This window comes from Oncorhynchus keta, chromosome 19 (genome assembly GCF_023373465.1).
Source record: "Oncorhynchus keta strain PuntledgeMale-10-30-2019 chromosome 19, Oket_V2, whole genome shotgun sequence".
Lineage (NCBI taxonomy): Eukaryota > Metazoa > Chordata > Actinopteri > Salmoniformes > Salmonidae > Oncorhynchus > Oncorhynchus keta.
In genome coordinates, this window is record NC_068439.1 from 26471780 (window position 1) to 26494717 (window position 22938).

The window sequence follows — 22938 nt, forward strand, 5'->3', positions numbered from 1 at the left end:
TCCATGTTCTATACCAACTAAACAGAGACATTTTGCTGTGCCTTTTAGGCTGAGCTGAGTTCACTACTGCCATTAAATCACATTTATGTGGTCCTAGCTGTGTTATATGCTATTCCAGCTCTCTCATAACATCTCTTAGGAGCAGTATCCTTCTGACACTGGCAGTAAGCACTAATGACTGGATGGTTAGATAATCAGAGGCTGGTGCTAGAGAGGACTCCAATGCCTACTACGGTGGGTCATTCTCTGCTCATAGTGATGTTGACTGACATTGTAGGGAGTCCAGTGAGGTTTCTAAGATCTGATTATATGATTACATGATTTCTTTATCTCCAATGACTTGAAAGTGGCGATAACACTTTCTTTTCTGAGTAAAGAACCTTTCAGCGTCATACATTTCAGAGAGTTGCTAGGGAAAAAAGTGCATCTGAAAACGACAAGTGTGAACGTTATTTTTCCGGTACGTATTTCCTTTTTTGCCAGTGCCTGTGAATGACAGATCCAACATCCCGTTTTGACAGGTCCTGTGTAGCAGAAGTAGAGTTGTGACAAGCTCATGCAGCAGAAAATTGTGTGTGGTGTGTTTGGGCTGTGTGTGTGTGTGTGTGTGTGCGTGTCCAGGGCTGTAGATTTGTTTGTGGACACGTGTGTAGTCGAAGTCCATAGCTTTAATCTCCCGTGGTTTAGCTCAGGCAACCAGGACAGAGAGGGCAGGTACTTAATCCAAGTGTACACTCTCTCACCACATGAAACCCCACCAGACAACACCTCTCTTCCCCTCCTCTGCGTATCACAGCCCTGCCTCCCGTGCCTGATCGTAGCCCAGTCCATGACCCCACCATGCCTGACGCCTGACACACAGAGGGCAGACAGAGGAATGTACTCTGATAATCATAAAGCGGATTAGGTCTCTTTGGAACTGACAGATTTATGATGAATTAATATTTAGTCGTGTGCTCACTTCCTCCCTGCCACTACAATGGCATGAATGAATGACTGACCTATTTTAATGGGAAATGGCCTGTTTTCTGAGAACACCCTGATCCATGTTAGAATAGAGGATAATAAAAAATGAGATCTGGCTCTGTTGGGAAATATTTGAGGAGAGGTTTAATTTTCAGAAGTTGATATTCTTAACTTTACCAGGAATTCTCTGAATTAGGTTCAAATTAGGTCTGAAGAAGTCTAAGAATTCTGCCTAGTGACAATCAGTGTGGTCATAGGACGACATCTAAATAATATTCAGGTTTCCCATTATAATTATGTAGTGCCGGGGCCAGGAATTTTGTGATATATAGTTCTGTAAGTTCTCAACTGTGTACAATGTAAATGTGTTGTAAATTGTGCACTGTGTGGTTCTGTACAGGTGACTGCTACCTGACTGACTGGACAATGTGGAGCCCATGTCAGCTGAGCTGTGTCAGTGGAGATGACCTGGGTTTCGGCTCAGTGCAGGTCAGATCCAGAGCCGTGCTGGCCCAGGAGCCAGAGAACCTACTGCAGTGTCCAGAACAGGAGTGGGAGGCCCGGCCCTGCACTGGTCAGTCTACGCACACACACACACATTCACACAGAAACACACATATATATACACATTCAAAAATTTGCATTTGTTCCTTTATGATATTATATGAGCTATTTGTAGTCTGTACTGACCCATATCTCTCCTCCCACTACAGAGTGCCAGTATTATGAGTAGTCTGTACTGACCCATATCTCTCCTCCCACTACAGAGGGCCAGTGTTATGAGTAGTCTGTACTGACCCATATCTCTCCTCCCACTACAGAGGGCCAGTATTATGAGTAGTCTGTACTGACCCATATCTCTCCTCCCACTACAGAGTGCCAGTATTATGAGTAGTCTGTACTTACCCATATCTCTCCTCCCACTACAGAGGGCCAGTGTTATGAGTAGTCTGTACTGACCCATATCTCTCCTCCCACTACAGAGGGCCAGTATTATGAGTAGTCTGACCCACTCTCCTCCCACTACAGAGGGCCAGTATTATGAGTAGTCTGTACTCCTATCTCTCCTCCCACTACAGAGGGCCAGTATTATGAGTAGTCTGTACTGACCCATATCTCTCCTCCCACTACAGAGGGCCAGTATTATGAGTAGTCTGTACTGACCCATATCTCTCCTCCCACTACAGAGGGCCAGTATTATGAGTAGTCTGTACTGACCCATATCTCTCCTCCCACTACAGAGGGCCAGTATTATGAGTAGTCTGTACTGACCCATATCTCTCCTCCCACTACAGAGGGCCAGTATTATGAGTAGTCTGTAGTATTATGAGTAGTCTGTACTGACCCATATCTCTCCTCCCACTACAGAGGGCCAGTATTATGAGTAGTCTGTACTGACCCATATCTCTCCTCCCACTACAGAGGGCCAGTATTATGAGTAGTCTGTACTGACCCATATCTCTCCTCCCACTACAGAGGGCCAGTATTATGAGTAGTCTGTACTGACCCATATCTCTCCTCCCACTACAGAGGGCCAGTATTATGAGTAGTCTGTACTGACCCATATCTCTCCTCCCACTACAGAGGGCCAGTATTATGAGTAGTCTGTACTGACCCATATCTCTCCTCCCACTACAGAGGGCCAGTATTATGAGTAGTCTGTACTGACCCATATCTCTCCTCCCACTACAGAGGGCCAGTATTATGAGTAGTCTGTACTGACCCATATCTCTCCTCCCCACAGAGGGCCAGTATTATGAGTAGTCTGTACTGACCCATATCTCTCCTCCCACTACAGAGGGCCAGTATTATGAGTAGTCTGTACTGACCCATATCTGAGTAGTCTGTACTCCCACTACTACAGAGGGCCAGTATTATGAGTAGTCTGTACTGACCCATATCTCTCCTCCCACTACAGAGGGCCAGTATTATGAGTAGTCTGTACTGACCCATATCTCTCCTCCCACTACAGAGGGACAGTATTATGAGTAGTCTGTACTGACCCATATCTCTCCTCCCACTACAGAGGGACAGTATTATGAGTAGTCTGTACTGACCCATATCTCTCCTCCCACTACAGAGGGCCAGTGTTATGAGTACAAGTGGATGACAGGAGCGTGGAGGAGCTCCTCTCGACTGGTCTGGTGTCAGAGATCTGATGGATTAAATGTCACAGGTATGTGTGTGTGTGCGTGCGTGTGTGTGTGTTTCTGCGTGTGTGCATGAGTGTGAGTGTGCTGCTTATACCCCACCCTCCATCAGAATGTAACCACTAACACTCCTTATTTTAATTAAACTAATCCCTTTATATATTTGCCTACTTCATATGCCGGTGAATAGAAGTCACTAAACCCTTCTCTAAGGACGAGTATTGAGTGGTATCCTACTGTAGCAAAATATTTTAATCTCTGCCTCTCAATTTAGTAGCTACATTATAATAACTTTAACTGCATGAATGTGTGCGATGTGAATAAGCTCAGCAGCTCCAATGAATAGTACAATGCAGTTCTGCTGCAGTCAGCTGCCCGGCTCTCTCCAGGTCAGGTGCCTCTGTGGCTGATGATGATTGGGTGGATACAGTCATTTAAAACACTGGTTCTGCCTGTCGGAGCGAGTGACGTTAGTTTGTTCGTAGAAGAGAGAGATTGCTTTCTGAGCACTTTGTGACTGCTTGTCACTGTGGAGCTGAGGCCGCGTGTGTGTGTGTATGCATTCCTGTGTGTATGCAGGCGTGCCACAGAGTGTGCGTGTGTATGTGTTAGTGTGTGTGTGTAGGAGGTGAGGAGGATTTAATCCTTAACGATGACGCATTTCAAATCTGCTGGCCGTCACACGTCAGCTTTAGGTCTGTGACTGCTACCTCTGCCTCGGTGGTGCACAGAGCTCAGAGGTTCTAGGTGAAGAGTTACAGTGTATGTGTCACTTATCATAAAGTATGTGTGTCTTATTCAGCAATGAATACTCTGAGGAATGAATAACCAGCAATGAATCCTCAGAGGAATGAATAACCAGCAATGAATCCTCTGAGGAATGAATAACCAGCAATGAATCCTCTGAGGAATGAATAACCAGCAATGAATCCTCTGAGGAATGAATAACCATCAATGAATCCTCTGAGGAATTAATACCCAGCAATGAATCCTCAGAGGAATGAATAACCAGCGATGAATCCTCTGAGTAATGAATAACCAGCAATGAATCCTCTGAGGAATGAATAACCAGCGATGAATCATCTGAGGAATGAATAACCAGCGATGAATCATCTGAGGAATGAATAACCAGCGATGAATCATCTGAGTAATGAATAACCAGCGATGAATCATCTGAGGAATGAATAACCAGCGATGAATCATCTGAGGAATGAATAACCAGCGATGAATCATCTGAGGAATGAATAACCAGCGATGAATCATCTGAGGAATGAATAACCAGCGATGAATCATCTGAGGAATGAATAACCAGCGATGAATCATCTGAGGAATGAATAACCAGCGATGAATCATCTGAGGAATGAATAACCACTGACTAATAGCACTGACTTTGCTGACAACTTGTTTATTGTGGAAAAATGTACTTACTGCGACTGTGATAATTATGTGGTTGTCTCAACTAGCTACACTATATTCACTATTAGTGAATTTGGCTATTTCAGCCAAATTACAAACCTGACAGGTGTATAAAAACAAGCACACAGGCATGCAATCTCCACAGACATTGGCAGTGGAATGGCCTAACTGAAGAGCTCGGTGACTTTCAACATGGCATCGTCATAGGATGCCACCTTCCAACAAGTCTGTTCGTCAAAATTTCTGTCCTGCTAGAGCTGCCCCGGTCAGTGCTGTTATTGTGAAGTGGAAACGTCCAGGAGCAACAATGTCTCAGCCGCGAGGTGGTAAGCCACACAAGCTTACAGAATGGGGACCGCCGAGTGCTGAAGCACGTAGTGCATCAAAATGGTCTGCCTCTGGAAATGGGTTTCTATGGCTGAGCAGCCGCACACAGGCCTAAGACCACCATGCGCAATGCCAAGAGTCAGCTGGAGTGGTGTAAAGCTTGCCGCCATTGGACACTGAAGCAGTGGAAACGCGTTCTCTGGTGTGGTGAATCACGTTTCACCAACTGGCAGTCCGACAGACGAATCTGGGTTTGGCGGATGCCAGGAGAACGCTACCTGCCCGAATGCATAGTGCCAACCTTAAAGTGTGGTGGACCAAGAATAATGGTCTGGGGCTGTTTCTTTGTTCGGGCTCCTTATTTCCAGTGAAGGGAAATCTTAACGCTTCAGCATACAATGACATTATAGATGATTCTGTGCTTCCATCTTTGTGGCAACAGCTTGGGGAAGGGCCTTTCCTGTTTCAGCATGACTCCGCCCTCGTGCAGAAAGCGAGGTCCATACAGAAATGGTTTGTCGGGATCGGTGTGGAAGAACTTGACTGGCCTGACCTCAATCCCACCTTTGGGATGAATTGGTATGCCAACTGCGAGCCAGGCCTAATCTCCTAACATCTGTGCCCAACCTCAGTAATGCCCTTGTGGCTGAATGGAAGCAAGTCCCAGTAGCAATGTTAATGGAAAGCCTTCCTAGAAGAGTGGAGGCTGTTATAGCAGCAAAGGGGGACCAATTCTATATTAATATCCATGATTTTGAAATGAGATGCACAACAAGCAGGTGTCCACGTACTTTTGGTCATGTAGTGTATCTTAATATGAATGCACTGTGTGTAATTCTGGATACAACTAAAATAAGACTGAAATGTAAAAAATTGGATGAAACATTTCTGTAAACTATGGCTAACTTATGATGTTTGGTGTGTAGACATACAGTATGACATTACAAATCAAATCTAACTTTTAATTTTAACATGCATTTATCTAGACAGCTAAATACACAGTACATTTGTTAGGTAGGTGTGCATGAATCATGATATAGCCTGAATTCACACTCATCATATATTAATGATGCTGTAGATCCTATGCCAAGGCATTCCACAGCCATACGCTCCAGATGGCATGCATATTTCATGCATATTATATCAAGTGTTTTTTTTGGCATATACCCTGCATTTCCTTGATATAAACGCTTCTTTTCATGCCATGTGGCTTCCGCTTATGATTTGCATACGCTGTGTGTGTGTGTGTGTGTGTGTGTGTGTGTGTGTGTGTGTGTGTGTGTGTGTGTGTGTGTGTGTGTGTGTGTGTGTGTGTGTGTCCATGTGCATCACCATCATGAATATTCTAAACATCTTCTGATAGATTAGCAGTTTTCTGCCGACAGTATCATTTCTCTGAATAACTTGATGCATCCCGTCCAGGATTACTCTCTGAGTGTCGCGACACATGTATTTCTTGTGAAGTGGCATGTTGAAGTGAAGGCATTTTACTAAGTGGTGTAAGTGGACAGTTGCTGACTGGTACATAACACTTGGCCTGGCAGCTCTCCTTCTCTAAAGCTCCGGTACATATTGTAGAATACCTGGTAAAAGGTGCTGTTAAATCGAAGGAAGCACTGGAACCTTTTCAATCCTCCAATCACTGATGCACTGTGTAAGTCACTGAGGATTGAAGTCACATTTACTACGATCACGCTGCAGACTTCACCCCTCCCTGGCTGCTGTGGTAACCCTGTTTCTTTCAGCCTGGTTACAGTGGTGCTGTTTAAACTCCTAATGACAAACCTGGTCCTGACTGCCACCTACAACATTGCCATAGAAATCACACTTATCAGCAAGGAAAGGTTGTAGTAATGACTGAGCTGTGAATCTGTTCTAGTTCACTCCACCACCACTAACCATATCCCTCCTCTGAATAACCTTGTCTAGTTCCCCTCCACTACACTACCATATCCTTCCTCTAGGTCTAGTTTGTCTAGTTCCCTCCCCTACACTACCATATCCCTCCTCTAGGTCTAGTTGGTCTAGTTCCCTCCACTACACTACCATATCCTTCCTCTAGGTCTAGTTTGTCTAGTTCCCTCCCCAACACTACCATATCCCTCCTCTAGGTCTAGTTTGTCTAGTTCCCTCCCCAACACTACCATATCCCTCCTCTAGGTCTAGTTTGTCTAGTTCCCTCCACTACACTACCATATCCCTCCTCTAGGTCTAGTTGGTCTAGTTCCCTCCACTACACTACCATATCCTTCCTCTAGGTCTAGTTTGTCTAGTTCCCTCCCCAACACTACCATATCCTTCCTCTAGGTCTAGTTTGTCTAGTTCCCTCCCCAACACTACCATATCCCTCCTCTAGGTCTAGTTTGTCTAGTTCCCTCCCCAACACTACCGAATCCCTCCTCTAGGTCTAGTTTGTCTAGTTCCCTCCACTACACGACCATACCCCTCCTCTGTATAACCTTGGTCTAGTTGGTCTAGTTCCCTCCACTACACTACCATATCCTTCCTCTAAGTCTAGTTTGTCTAGTTCCCTCCCCAACACTACCGAATCCCTCCTCTAGGTCTAGTTTGTCTAGTTCCCTCCACTACACGACCATACCCCTCCTCTGTATAACCTTGGTCTAGTTGGTCTAGTTCCCTCCACTACACTACCATATCCTTCCTCTAGGTCTAGTTTGTCTAGTTCCCTCCACTACACTACCATATCCCTCCTCTAGGTCTAGTTGGTCTAGTTCCCTCCCTTCCACTACACTACCATATCCCTTCTCTAGGTGTAGTTGGTCAAGTTCCCTCCCCTCCACTACCATATCCCTCCTCTAGGTCGAGTTCCCTTCACTACATTACCATACCCCTCCTCTAGGCGTAGTTGGTCTAGTTCCCTCCACTACACTACCATATCCCTCCTCTAGGTGTCGTTGGTCTTGTTCCCTCCCCTCCACTACCATATCCCTTCTCTAGGTCCAGTTCCCTCCACTACATTGCCATATCCCTCCTCTAGGCGTATTTGGTCTAGTTCCCTCCACTACACTACCATATCCCTCCTCTAGGTGTAGTTAGAAGTTCCCTCCTCTAAACTACCATATCCCGCCTCTAGGTGTAGTTGGTCTAGTTCCCTCCACTACACTACCATATCCCTCCTCTAGGTGTAGTTGGTCTAGTTCCCTCCACTACACTACCATATCCCTCCTCTAGGTGTAGTTGGTCTAGTTCCCTCCACTACATTACCATATCCCTCCTCTAGGTCTAGTTGGTCTAGTTCCCTCCACTACACTACCATATCCCTCCTCTAGGTCTAGTTGGTCTAGTTCCCTCCACTACACTACCATATCCCTCCTCTAGGTCTAGTTGGTCTAGTTCCCCTCCACTACACTACCATATCCCTCCTCTAGGTCTAGTTGGTCTAGTTCCCTCCCCCTCCACTACACTACCATATCCCTCCTCTAGGTCTAGTTGGTCTAGTTCCCTCCCCTCCACTACCATATCCCTCCTCTAGGTCTAGTTCCCTCCACTACATTGCCATATCCCTCCTCTAGGCGTATTTGGTCTAGTTCCCTCCACTACACTACCATATCCCTCCTCTAGGTGTAGTTAGAAGTTCCCCCCTCTACACTACTATATCCCGCCTCTAGGTGTAGTTGGTCTAGTTCCCTCCACTACACTACCATATCCCTCCTCTAGGTGTAGTTGGTCTAGTTCCCTCCACTACACGACCATATGCCTCCTCTAGGTGTAGTTAGTCTAGTTCCCTCCACTACATTACCATATCCCTCCTCTAGGTGTAGTTGGTCTAGTTCCCTCCACTACACTACCATATCCTTCCTCTAGGTCTAGTTTGTCTAGTTCCCTCCCCAACACTACCATATCCCTCCTCTAGGTCTAGTTTGTCTAGTTCCCTCCACTACACTACCATATCCCTCCTCTGTATAACCTTGGTCTAGTTGGTCTAGTTCCCTCCACTACACTACCATATCCCTCCTCTAGGTCTAGTTGGTCTAGTTCCCTCCACTACACTACCATATCCCTCCTCTAGGTGTAGTTAGAAGTTCCCTCCTCTAAACTACCATATCCCGCCTCTAGGTGTAGTTGGTCTAGTTCCCTCCATTACACTACCATATCCCTCCTCTAGGTCTAGTTGGTCTAGTTCCCTCCACTACACTACCATATCCCTCCTCTAGGTCTAGTTTGTCTAGTTCCCTCCACTACACTACCATATCCCTCCTCTGTATAACCTTGGTCTAGTTGGTCTAGTTCCCTCCATTACACTACCATATCCCTCCTCTAGGTCTAGTTGGTCGAGTTCCCCTCCACTACACTACCATATCCCTCCTCTAGGTGTCGTTGGTCTTGTTCCCTCCCCTCCACTACCATATCCCTCCTCTAGGTCTAGTTCCCTCCACTACATTGCCATATCCCTCCTCTAGGCGTATTTGGTCTAGTTCCCTCCACTACACTACCATATCCCTCCTCTAGGTGTAGTTAGAAGTTCCCTCCTCTACACTACTATATCCCGCCTCTAGGTGTAGTTGGTCTAGTTCCCTCCTCTAGGTGTAGTTGGTCTAGTTCCCTCCACTACACGACCATATGCCTCCTCTAGGTGTAGTTGGTCTAGTTCCCTCCACTACACTACCATATCCCTCCTTTAGGTGTAGTTGGTCTAGTTCCCTCCACTACATTACCATATCCCTCCTCTACGTCTAGTTGGTCTAGTTCCCTCCACTACACTACCATATCCCTCCTCTAGGTGTAGTTGGTCTAGTTCCCTCCACTACACTACCATATCCCTCCTCTAGGTCTAGTTCCTTCCACTACACTACCATAGCCCTCCTCTAGGTCTAGTTGGTCTAGTTCCCCTCCACTACACTACCATATCCCTCCTCTAGGTCTAGTTGGTCTAGTTCCCTCCCCTCCACTACACTACCATATCCCTCCTCTAGGTGTAGTTGGTCTAGTTCCCTCCCCTCCACTATCATATCCCTCCTCTAGGTCTAGTTGGTCTAGTTCCCTCCACTACATTGCCATATCCCTCCTCTAGGCGTAGTTGGTCTAGTTCCCTCCACTACATTACCATATCCCTCCTCTAGGTCTAGTTGGTCTAGTTCCCTCCACTACACTACCATATCCTTCCTCTAGGTCTAGTTTGTCTAGTTCCCTCCCCAACACTACCATATCCCTCCTCTAGGTCTAGTTTGTCTAGTTCCCTCCACTACACTACCATATCCCTCCTCTGTATAACCTTGGTCTAGTTGGTCTAGTTCCCTCCACTACACTACCATATCCTTCCTCTAGGTCTAGTTTGTCTAGTTCCCTCCCCAACACTACCATATCCCTCCTCTAGGTCTAGTTTGTCTAGTTCCCTCCACTACACGATCATATCCCTCCTCTGTATAACCTTGGTCTAGTTGGTCTAGTTCCCTCCACTACACTACCATATCCCTCCTCTAGGTCTAGTTGGTCTAGTTCCCTGCACTACACTACCATATCCCTCCTCTAGGTCTAGTTGGTCTAGTTCCCTCCACTACACTACCATATCCCTCCTCTAGGTCTAGTTGGTCTAGTTCCCTGCACTACACTACCATATCCCTCCTCTAGGTGTAGTTTGTCTAGTTCCCTCCACTACACTACCATATCCCTCCTCTAGGTCTAGTTGGTCTAGTTCCCTCCCCAACACTACCGAATCCCTCCTCTAGGTCTAGTTTGTCTAGTTCCCTCCACTACACGACCATACCCTCCTCTGTATAACCTTGGTCTAGTTGGTCTAGTTCCCTCCACTACACTACCATATCCTTCCTCTAAGTCTAGTTTGTCTAGTTCCCTCCCCAACACTACCATATCCCTCCTCTAGGTCTAGTTTGTCAAGTTCCCTCCAGTACACTACCATATCCCTCCTCTGTATAACCTTGGTCTAGTTGGTCTAGTTCCCTCAACTACACTACCATATCCTTCCTCTAGGTCAAGTTTGTCTAGTTCCCTCCACTACACTACCATATCCCTCCTCTAGGTCTAGTTTGTCAAGTTCCCTCCAGTACACTACCATATCCCTCCTCTGTATAACCTTGGTCTAGTTGGTCTAGTTCCCTCAACTACACTACCATATCCTTCCTCTAGGTCAAGTTTGTCTAGTTCCCTCCACTACACTACCATATCCCTCCTCTAGGTCTAGTTGGTCTAGTTCCCTCCCTTCCACTACACTACCATATCCCTTCTCTAGGTGTAGTTGGTCAAGTTCCCTCCTCCACTACCATATCCCTCCTCTAGGTCGAGCCCTTCACTACATTACCATACCCCTCCTCTAGGCGTAGTTGGTCTAGTTCCCTCCACTACACTACCATATCCCTCCTCTAGGTGTCGTTGGTCTTGTTCCCTCCCCTCCACTACCATATCCCTCCTCTAGGTCCAGTTCCCTCCACTACATTGCCATATCCCTCCTCTAGGCGTATTTGGTCTAGTTCCCTCCACTACACTACCATATCCTCCTCTAGGTGTAGTTAGAAGTTCCCTCCTCTAAACTACCATATCCCGCCTCTAGGTGTAGTTGGTCTAGTTCCCTCCACTACACTACCATATCCCTCCTCTAGGTGTAGTTGGTCTAGTTCCCTCCACTACACTACCATATCCCTCCTCTAGGTGTAGTTGGTCTAGTTCCCTCCACTACATTACCATATCCTTCCTCTAAGTCTAGTTTGTCTAGTTCCCTCCCCAACACTACCATATCCCTCCTCTAGGTCTAGTTTGTCAAGTTCCCTCCAGTACACTACCATATCCCTCCTCTGTATAACCTTGGTCTAGTTGGTCTAGTTCCCTCAACTACACTACCATATCCTTCCTCTAGGTCAAGTTTGTCTAGTTCCCTCCACTACACTACCATATCCCTCCTCTAGGTCTAGTTGGTCTAGTTCCCTCCCTTCCACTACACTACCATATCCCTTCTCTAGGTGTAGTTGGTCAAGTTCCCTCCTCCACTACCATATCCCTCCTCTAGGTCTAGTTCCCTTCACTACATTACCATACCCCTCCTCTAGGCGTAGTTGGTCTAGTTCCCTCCACTACACTACCATATCCCTCCTCTAGGTGTCGTTGGTCTTGTTCCCTCCCCTCCACTACCATATCCCTTCTCTAGGTCCAGTTCCCTCCACTACATTGCCATATCCCTCCTCTAGGCGTATTTGGTCTAGTTCCCTCCACTACACTACCATATCCTCCTCTAGGTGTAGTTAGAAGTTCCCTCCTCTAAACTACCATATCCCGCCTCTAGGTGTAGTTGGTCTAGTTCCCTCCACTACACTACCATATCCCTCCTCTAGGTGTAGTTGGTCTAGTTCCCTCCACTACACTACCATATCCCTCCTCTAGGTGTAGTTGGTCTAGTTCCCTCCACTACATTACCATATCCCTCCTCTAGGTCTAGTTGGTCTAGTTCCCTCCACTACACTACCATATCCCTCCTCTAGGTCTAGTTGGTCTAGTTCCCTCCACTACACTACCATATCCCTCCTCTAGGTCTAGTTGGTCTAGTTCCCCTCCACTACACTACCATATCCCTCCTCTAGGTCTAGTTGGTCTAGTTCCCTCCCCTCCACTACACTACCATATCCCTCCTCTAGGTGTAGTTGGTCTAGTTCCCTCCCCTCCACTACCATATCCCTCCTCTAGGTCTAGTTCCCTCCACTACATTGCCATATCCCTCCTCTAGGCGTATTTGGTCTAGTTCCCTCCACTACACTACCATATCCCTCCTCTAGGTGTAGTTAGTCTAGTTCCCTCCTCTACACTACTATATCCCGCCTCTAGGTGTAGTTGGTCTAGTTCCCTCCACTACATTACCATATCCCTCCTCTAGGTGTAGTTGGTCAAGTTCCCTCCACTACACTACCATATCCATCCTCTAGGTGTAGTTAGTCTAGTTCCCTCCACTACATTACCATATCCCTCCTCTAGGTGTAGTTGGTCTAGTTCCCTCCACTACACTACCATATCCTTCCTCTAGGTCTAGTTTGTCTAGTTCCCTCCCCAACACTACCATATCCCTCCTCTAGATCTAGTTTGTCAAGTTCCCTCCACTACACTACCATATCCCTCCTCTGTATAACCTTGGTCTAGTTGGTCTAGTTCCCTCCACTACACTACCATATCCCTCCTCTAGGTCTAGTTGGTCTAGTTCCCTCCACTACACTACCATATCCCTCCTCTAGGTGTAGTTTGTCTAGTTCCCTCCACTACACTACCATATCCCTCCTCTAGGTCTAGTTGGTCTAGTTCCCTCCCCTCCACTACACTACCATATCCCTCCTCTAGGTGTAGTTGGTCTAGTTCCCTCCACTACACTACCATATCCCTCCTCTAGGTGTAGTTGGTCTAGTTCCCTCCACTACATTACCATATCCCTCCTCTAGGTGTAGTTGGTCTAGTTCCCTCCACTACACTACCATATCCCTCCTCTAGGTCTAGTTGGTCTAGTTCCCTCCACTACACTACCATATCCCTCCTCTAGGTCTAGTTGGTCTAGTTCCCCTCCACTACACTACCATATCCCTCCTCTAGGTCTAGTTGGTCTAGTTCCCTCCACTACACTACCATATCCCTCCTCTAGGTCTAGTTGGTCTAGTTCCCTCCTCCACTACCATATCCCTCCTCTAGGTCTAGTTCCCTCCACTACATTGCCATATCCCTCCTCTAGGCGTATTTGGTCTAGTTCCCTCCACTACACTACCATATCCCTCCTCTAGGTGTAGTTAGAAGTTCCCCCCTCTACACTACTATATCCCGCCTCTAGGTGTAGTTGGTCTAGTTCCCTCCACTACATTACCATATCCCTCCTCTAGGTGTAGTTGGTCTAGTTCCCTCCACTACACTACCATATCCCTCCTCTAGGTGTAGTTGGTCTAGTTCCCTCCACTACACTACCATATCCCTCCTTTAGGTGTAGTTGGTCTAGTTCCCTCCACTACACTACCATATCCCTCCTCTAGGTGTAGTTGGTCTAGTTCCCTCCACTACATTACCATATCCCTCCTCTAGGTGTAGTTGGTCAAGTTCCCTCCACTACACTACCATATCCATCCTCTAGGTGTAGTTAGTCTAGTTCCCTCCACTACATTACCATATCCCTCCTCTAGGTGTAGTTGGTCTAGTTCCCTCCACTACACTACCATATCCTTCCTCTAGGTCTAGTTTGTCTAGTTCCCTCCCCAACACTACCATATCCCTCCTCTAGATCTAGTTTGTCAAGTTCCCTCCACTACACTACCATATCCCTCCTCTGTATAACCTTGGTCTAGTTGGTCTAGTTCCCTCCACTACACTACCATATCCCTCCTCTAGGTCTAGTTGGTCTAGTTCCCTCCACTACACTACCATATCCCTCCTCTAGGTCTAGTTTGTCTAGTTCCCTCCACTACACTACCATATCCCTCCTCTGTATAACCTTGGTCTAGTTGGTCTAGTTCCCTCCATTACACTACCATATCCCTCCTCTAGGTCTAGTTGGTCTAGTTCCCTCCACTACACTACTATCCCTCCTCTAGGTGTAGTTGGTCTTGTTCCCTCCACTCCACTACCATATCCCTCCTCTAGGTACATTGCCATATCCCTCCTCTAGGCGTAGTTGGTCTAGTTCCCTCCACTACACTACCATATCCCTCCTCTAGGTGTAGTTGGTCTAGTTCCCTCTAGGTCTCCACTACACTACCATATCCCTCCTCTAGGTGTAGTTGGTCTAGTTCCTCCACTACACTACCATATCCCTCCTCTAGGTGTAGTTGGTCTAGTTCCCTCCACTACACTGACCATATCCCTCCTCTAGGTGTAGTTGGTCTAGTTCCCTCCAATACACTACCATATCCTCCTCTAGGTGTAGTTGGTCTAGTTCCACTACATTACCATATCCCTCCTCTAGGTCTAGTTGGTCTAGTTCCCTCCACTACACTACCATATCCCTCCTCTAGGTGTAGTTGGTCTAGTTCCCTCCACTACACTACCATATCCCTCCTCTAGGTCTAGTTGGTCTAGTTCCCTCCCACTCCACTACACTACCATATCCCTCCTCTAGGTGTAGTTGGTCTTCTACTATCATATCATTCTCCTCTAGGTCTAGTTGGTCTAGTTCCCTCCCCATATCCCTCCACCCTACTACTACCATATCCCTCCTCTAGGTCTAGTTGGTCTAGTTCCCCACTCCTACTACAGGTCTAGTTTGTCTACCATATCCCTCCTCCTCTAGGTATCCCTAGTTGGTCTAGTTCCCTCCACTCCACCATATCATTCTCCTCTAGGTCCATTCCCTCCCCATCCATATCCCTCCTCTAGGTCTAGTTGGTCTAGTCCCCTCCCTCCACTACACTATCATATCCCTCCTCTAGGTGTGTCGTTGGTCTTTTCCTCCCTCCACTACCATACCCCTCCTCTAGGTCTAGTTCCCTCCACTTCATTGCCATATCCCTCCTCTAGGCGCTTTGGTCTAGTTCCCTCCTACACTACCATATCCTCCTCTGTATAACTAGGTCTAGTTGGTCTAGTTCCCTCCACTACACTACCATATCCTTCCTCTAGGTCTAGTTTGTCTAGTTCCCTCCACTACACTACCATATCCCTCCTCTAGGTGTAGTTGGTCTAGTTCCCTCCACTACACTACCATATCCCTCCTCTAGGTCTAGTTGGTCTAGTTCCCACTCCACATATCCCTCCTCTACTACCATATCCCTCCTCTAGGTGTCTACTACCATTCCTCTAGTCTAGTTCCTTCCCTCCACTACACTACCATATCCCTCCTCTAGGTCTAGTTGGTCTAGTTCCCTCCACTACACTACCATATCCCTCCTCTAGGTGTAGTTGGTCTAGTTCCCTCCACTACACTACCATATCCCTCCTCTAGGTGTAGTTGGTCTAGTTCCCTCCACTACACTACCATATCCTCCTCTAGGTGTAGTTGGTCTAGTTCCCTCCACTACACTACCATATCCCTCCTCTAGGTCTAGTTGGTCTAGTTCCCCCTCCACTACACTACCATATCCCTCCTCTAGGTCTAGTTGGTCTAGTTCACTATCCATAGCCCTCCTCTAGGTCTAGTTGGTCTAGTTCCCTCCACTACACTACCATATCCCTCCTCTAGGTCTAGTTGGTCTAGTTCCCTCCACTACACTACTACACTACCCATATCCCTCCTAGTTTGTCTAGTTCCTCCACTACACTGCCATAGTTGGGTCTAGTTCCCTCCACTACACTACCATATCCCTCCTCTAGGTGTAGTTGGTCTAGTTCCCTCCACTACACTACCATATCCCTCCTCTAGGTGTAGTTGGTCTAGTTCCCTCCACTACACTACCATATCCCTCCTCTAGGTCTAGTTGGTCTAGTTCCCTCCACTACACTACCATATCCCTCCTCTAGGTGTAGTTGGTCTAGTTCCCTCCACTACACTACCATATCCCTCCTCTAGGTCTAGTTGGTCTAGTTCCCTCCACTACACTACCATATCCCTCCTCTAGGTGTAGTTGGTCTAGTTCCCTCCACTACACTACCATATCCCTCCTCTAGGTGTAGTTGGTCTAGTTCCTGGTCTAGTTCCCTCCACCTCCTCTAGGTCAGTTGGTCTACCACTATCCATATCCTCCTCTAGGTGTAGTTGGTCTAGTTCCTCCACTACATTACCATATCCCTCCTCTAGTTCCCTCCACTACACTACCATATCCCTCCTCTAGGTCTAGTTGGTCCCCTCCACTACACTACCATATCCCCTCTAGGTGTAGTTGGTCTAGGTGTAGTTGGTCTAGTTCCACTCCACTACATTGGTCTAGTTCCCTCCACTACCATATCCCTCCACTATACTACTAGGTGTAGTTGGTCTATTTCCCTCCACTACACTACCATATCCCTCCTCTAGGTGTAGTTGGTCTATTTCCCTCCACTACACTACCATATTCCTCCTCTAGGTGGATTTGGTCTAGTTCCCTCCTCTCAGTGTAGTTTGTGTAGTGCCACTACAGTGTCCCTCCTCTTCTCTTCTGTACCCTTCTATTGTATATATTGATTTTCCCCAGGTTAGTTCAAATGAAAGCTGAGTGTGAAAGCTGCGAGCCCCTGTATTTTTGCCTAAAGTCCCAGACTGCGTCCTAAATGGCACCCTATTCCATATATACTGTTGTGCACTTATTTTCCCCAAGATCCATAGAGCTCTCATCAAAAGTAGTGCAATATGTGTGAAATGAGGTGGCATTTAGGACACAGATTTGTTGTCCTTGGTATCTGAAGTATTAAAGCCCAGGTACTGTATCAGAATGAATGGTGCAGTGAAAGCATCAACTCACTACAGTACACACAACTCATCTGAGACCCAGAGAGCTCCGTCTGCTTCCTGTTTATCTAAGTGTGTCTATCTGTACGCTTGCTCTCTGGGATGGTGCATAATGTGAGGTGTGTATCTGCTGAACCATGAATTAATAGGAGTGTGTTTTCGTCAGGGGGTTTGGGGAGGAATTCTGAGCAGCTAGCTATCAGAGTGCACTAATTACTGAATTATTGCAATATCAAAATATACTGCAAGGGGGGTAATCAGAGAAATAAAGAGAGGGAGGGAGGAGAGGCATGTAGAATCTAAGGGAGCGAGAAAGAGAGAGAGCGGGAGAGAGAGTGCAAAACAGAGAAGAGGTGTGTAGTGTCTCTGATTCAAGTTGTCTGCAGCACAACAGTCTGAAGTGCAGCAACAAAGACAGCAGTGAAAGCTAACAACCGGGGCCACGTGTCCGCTGCTGTGTGTGTCACAGGATGTTGGTGGCACCTTAATTGGGAAGGACGGGCTCGTGGAAACGGCTGGAGCGGAATCAGTGGAATGGTATCAAATACATCAAATGCATAGTTTCATGTGTTTGATGCCATTCACTCCATTCCAGACATTATTATGACCCTTCCTCCACTGGTGTGTGTATGTGCTTGTCTGCTTACATTAGCGCAAGTAAATGCACAGAATGCACCCTCTCTTCCATCCCCTCGCTGCCCCAAACCCCTCCACATTGACACTTGCCCTCTGACCTCTACCCTACAGGTGGCTGCCCTATGACAGCCCAGCCCCTGGCAGACCGATCATGTGATCCAGCCTGCAACAAACCGCGCTCCTTCTGCACAGAGGTAAGTCTGGAAACAGAAAGCAAGAGAGATGGGGAGAGAAAGAGAAAGAGCGAGAGAGAGAGTCAGACAGACCCTGTGGGGATGACACCAGTCCATCTGGGTTAGTTGAGAAAACAGAGGAGGTAAAGAAGAATAGAGAAGAAGAAAACAGCTGTTAGTCTCTGATGGTGTCCTCATGCTGTTGTTATGGTGTTCCTAGTACACGTGCAGATGAATGCCCCTGTACTTACTGTATCGCTACAGGGATCGTTGCATCTGCCGTAGCAGGAGCCTACTACATAAATGTATGTGAAATGACAACGCATGATCAACAAGACTATTCTCACAGGCCAGTACAAACCAGTACAAATAACATAGAACATGTAACTTCAATGATTTTTTTATTACATTTATTTAATTCTTAGTCTTATGTGAGCAAGAAATATCCCGGAATATACAGCCTGGTATTTGAAGTGTTGTCTGTCCCTCCTCAGGCTGAGAGCTTCCAGCATTTGTGTTCACTACAAACAGAGTCAATTTCCTGGAAACACCAGGGGACCAGTTAAATGGGTACACTAGGAGTGTGTGTGTGTGTGTTCTGACCCATGTCAGAACACATTAGAACCAGGACTCAGTTCTCTAGTCAGTGCTAGCTGAGGGGGCTGTGAGATAGCTACAACAACATGTCTAGCTGAATATGGCCCAAATGTGTCTGTTTGTGTAGTGTCGGTCCAATGTTTCATAAGTTGAAAAAGAAGATTCCAGAGAATGTCCATACACACAAAAGTTTATCTCTCTCAAATGTTGTGCAGAAATTTGATTACATTCTTGTTAGTGAGCATTTCTTCTTTGCCAGGATAATCCATCCACCTGACAGATGTGGTATATCAAGAAGCTGATCAAACATGATCATTACACAGGTGCAATTTGTGTTGGGGACAATAAAAGGCCACTCTAAAATGTGAAGTTTGGTCACACAACACAATGGATGTCAAAGGTTTTTGAGGGAGTGTGCAATTGGCATGCTGACTGCAGGAATGTCCACCAGAGCTTTTGCCAGATAACTGGAATTTGGCAGTACATCCAAACGGCCTCACAACCACAGACCACGTGTATCCAAGCCGGCCCAGGACCTCCACATCCGGTTTCTTCACCTGCTGGATGGTCTGAGACCAGCCACCCGGACAGTTGATGAAACTGTGGGTTTGCAGCGTAGCCTAGTGGTTAGAGTGTTGGACTAGTAACCGGAAGGTTGTGAGTTCAAACCCCCGAGCTGACAAGGTACAAATCTGTCGTTCTGCCCCTGAACAGGCAGTTAACCCACTGTTCCTAGGCCGTCATTGAAAATAAGAATGTGTTCTTAACTGACTTGCCTTGTTAAATAAAGGTAAAATAAAATTAAAAATAACCGAAGAATTTCTGCACAAACTGTCAGAAACCGTCTCAGGGAAGCTCATCTGCGTGCTTGTTGTCCTCTCTAGGGTCTTGACCTGACTGCAGTTCAGTGTCTTAATCGTGGCGGTGCGGTTATGGTATGGGCAGGCATAAGCTACAGACAATGAACACAATTGCATTTATGGATGGTAATTTGAATGCACAGAGAGTGATGAGATCCTGAGGCAGGGGGTGTTGTGCCATTCATCTGCCGCCATCACCTCATGTTTCAGCATGATAATGCACGGCCCCATGTCTCAAGGATCTTTACACAGTTCCTAGAAGCTGAAAATGTCCCAGTTTATCCATGGCCTACATACTCACTAGCCATGTCAACCATTGATTATGTTTGGGATGCTCTGGATCGACTTGTACGACAGCGTGTTTCAGTTCAAACTAGCCATTGAAGAGGAGTGGGACAACATTTCACAGGCCACCATCAACAGCCTGATCAACTCTATGTGAAGGAGATGTGTCGCTGCATGAGGCAAATGGTCACACCAGATACTGACTGGTTTTCTGATCCACACCCCTACCTTTTCTTAAAGGTATCTGTGACCAACAGATGCATATCTGTATTCCCAGTCCTGTAATTTCAAAACCATAGGGACAAATGATTTCAATTGCCTGATTTCCTGACCTGTAACTCAGTAAAATCTTTGAAATTGTTGCATGTTGCATTTGTATTTTTGTTCAGTATATGTTTGTGATTTCCCAGGGCTGGGGGAGAGAAACAGTGTTTCTGTGATTGTGTATGCTGTATATCCTGTTCCATTTAATTTCATCAGATTCCCTGTTTTTGCGTTTGTCTATATATGCATGCATGCATGTGTGTGTATACGAGAAGATGTGTGTGTGCGTGTACGTGTGTGTCTGTTTGTGTGTGTCAGTGTGTTTGTGTGTGTGTGCATGCACATGCAGGTCTTGGTGTGTGTGTAAGCTGTGTGTGTCAGTGTGTTTGTGTGTGTGCATGCACATGCAGGTCTTGGTGTGTGTGTAAGCTGTGTGTGTCAGTGTGTTTGTGTGTGTGCATGCACATGCAGGTCTTGGTGTGTGTGTAAGCTGTGTGTGTCAGTGTGTTTGTGTGTGTGTGCATGCACATGCAGGTCTTGCTGTGTGTAAGCTGTGTGTGTCAGTGTGTTTGTGTGTGTGTGCATGCACATGCAGGTCTTGCTGTGTGTAAGCTGTGTGTGTCAGTGTGTTTGTGTGTGTGTGCATGCACATGCAGGTCTTGCTGTGTGTAAGCTGTGTGTGTCAGTGTGTTTGTGTGTGTGTGCATGCACATGCAGGTCTTGCTGTGTGTAAGCTGTGTGTGTCAGTGTGTTTGTGTGTGTGCATGCACATGCAGGTCTTGCTGTGTGTAAGCTGTGTGTGTCAGTGTGTTTGTGTGTGTGCATGCACATGCAGGTCTTGCTGTGTGTAAGCTGTGTGTGTCAGCCACAGACTTGGCAGTGTGCTGTTTAGCCCCATGCTGTAGAACCAGGCTGCATAACAAACCAGTGATAAGGCTGCATCCTCATCCTGCCTCTCTCTTTGTCTGCCACTTTGGTTATGCTAATCAACCCTCCTGTTTCCTGCCCTGTTCTTTCATCCGTCGACCGTGTGTGTGTGTGTGTGTGTGTGTGTGTGTGTGTGTGTGTGTGTGTGTGTGTGTGTGTGTGTGTGTGTGTGTGTGTGTGTGTGTGTGTGTGTGTGTGTGTGTGTGTTCAGCCGTACAGCCACTGATTGCATTGTGGGTATTTCTTCTCGGGGTGATTATCCTCCGGAGATTACTGGGGAATAGGGGAGCCCCCCGCCAAGCAGGCAGATGAATGAACAGAGAGAGCGGGATGAGAGAAACAGAGCACCAGAAACCTCTGGGTTGGGCAGATGAATGAACAGAGAGAGAGGGATGAGAGAAACAGAGCACCAGAAACCTCTGGGTTGGGCAGATGAATGAACAGAGAGAGAGGGATGAGAGAAACAGAGCACCAGAAACCTCTGGGTTGGGCAGATGAATGAACAGAGAGAGAGGGATGAGAGAAACAGAGCACCAGAAACCTCTGGGTTGGGCAGATGAATGAACAGAGAGAGAGGGATGAGAGAAACAGAGCACCAGAAACCTCTGGGTTGGGCAGATGAATGAACAGAGAGAGAGGGATGAGAGAAACAGAGCACCAGAAACCTCTGGGTTGGGCAGATGAATGAACAGAGAGAGAGGGATGAGAGAAACAGAGCACCAGAAACCTCTGGGTTGGGCAGATGAATGAACAGAGAGAGAGGGATGAGAGAAACAGAGCACCAGAAACCTCTGGGTTGGGCAGATGAATGAACAGAGAGAGATGAGGGCATGAGATGAATGAACAGAGAGAGGGATGAGAGAAACAGAGCACCAGAAACCTTTGGGTTGGGCAGATGAATGAACAGAGAGAGAGGGATGAGAGAAACAGAGCACCAGAAATCTTTGGGTTGGGCAGATGAATGAACAGAGAGAGAGGGATGAGAGAAACAGAGCACCAGAAACCTCTGGGTTGGGCAGATGAATGAACAGAGAGAGCGATGATAGAAAGAAGGAGACAGAGAAGAATAAGAGAAAGAGAGAAGGAACATGGGTTAACTTTGGGCTGGCTGTATACCCCAACCCAAACAGACCCCACCCTTTAAATCTCAAAGCATGAATTTCTGTCTGATCCCCCCTCTCTTTCAAAGCAGCAGTAGCATCACAAAGGGGTTTGAAACGTGCGATGGTTCATTTTAATACTGCCAAGATATGAGGCTGAGCTCAAGCTGAGGGATGATTAATTCAGTTACACCTGAGAATATTTGATAAGAAATAACCTTACTTATTAAAATCCAACTTGATGCTTAACCAGGTCAGTAGCCTCCGACAGCTTTATTTGCTCTGCTAAAAGAGATGAAACTGACTAAAATGATTTCATATTGACCGTCTCTGACATGCCAGCAAGAGCAACCCCTTGATGTGTGAGTGCATTTCCCTTATACATGTGTGTACCTCCCCTCTTCTCCTAGGCGGGTGTGTGTGGTTGTGATGAGGGCTACACGGAGGTGATGACATCAGACGGCCTGCTGGACCAGTGTACGGTGATCCCTGTGTTAGAGATCCCCACGGCAGGGGACAACAGGGCTGACGTGAAGACCATCAGGGCGGTCAGCCCCACACAGCCCTCCAACAGCCTGCCTGGCCGAGCTGGACGCACCTGGTTCCTACAGCCCTTCGGACCAGGTGCACTAACCAGACAGATTTACTCTAGCAATTTACGGGACAGTAGGGAACCATCCAAGAAATTTCTTAGTTGTTATTATGTGATATTGGCGAATCTTGTTAGAATATCGGCCTATATTTTGTAGAAAGTAAATGTGAATATATTCAGGAATTATAGCAGCATTTGCAGTAGAGCTACAAAAAGGTAACCATTATGCATGGTGTCATTCCCGGTAGCCACATTGTTTTTGCACAAATCCCTTAACGACGTCAAGAGGTATATGAACAGAAGTCTCACACCGGCCGTTTGCCCACATATTTAGGATTAGGCCGAGAATTTGTCATCCT

General features: G+C 46.8%; 1 protein-coding gene across 1 annotated transcript in view; it reads left to right on the forward strand.

Moving 5' to 3' along the window:
- The window catches only part of LOC118373476 (thrombospondin type-1 domain-containing protein 7A-like), a 213866-nt gene that overhangs the window by 182476 nt on the left and 8452 nt on the right, over positions 1 to 22938 (forward strand). The window contains exons 23-26 of the mRNA XM_052470109.1: positions 1367 to 1540; positions 3047 to 3142; positions 17893 to 17975; positions 22398 to 22611. Of these exons, the coding sequence (XP_052326069.1) occupies positions 1367 to 1540; positions 3047 to 3142; positions 17893 to 17975; positions 22398 to 22611 (567 nt within the window). The remainder of the gene's footprint in view (positions 1 to 1366; positions 1541 to 3046; positions 3143 to 17892; positions 17976 to 22397; positions 22612 to 22938) is intronic.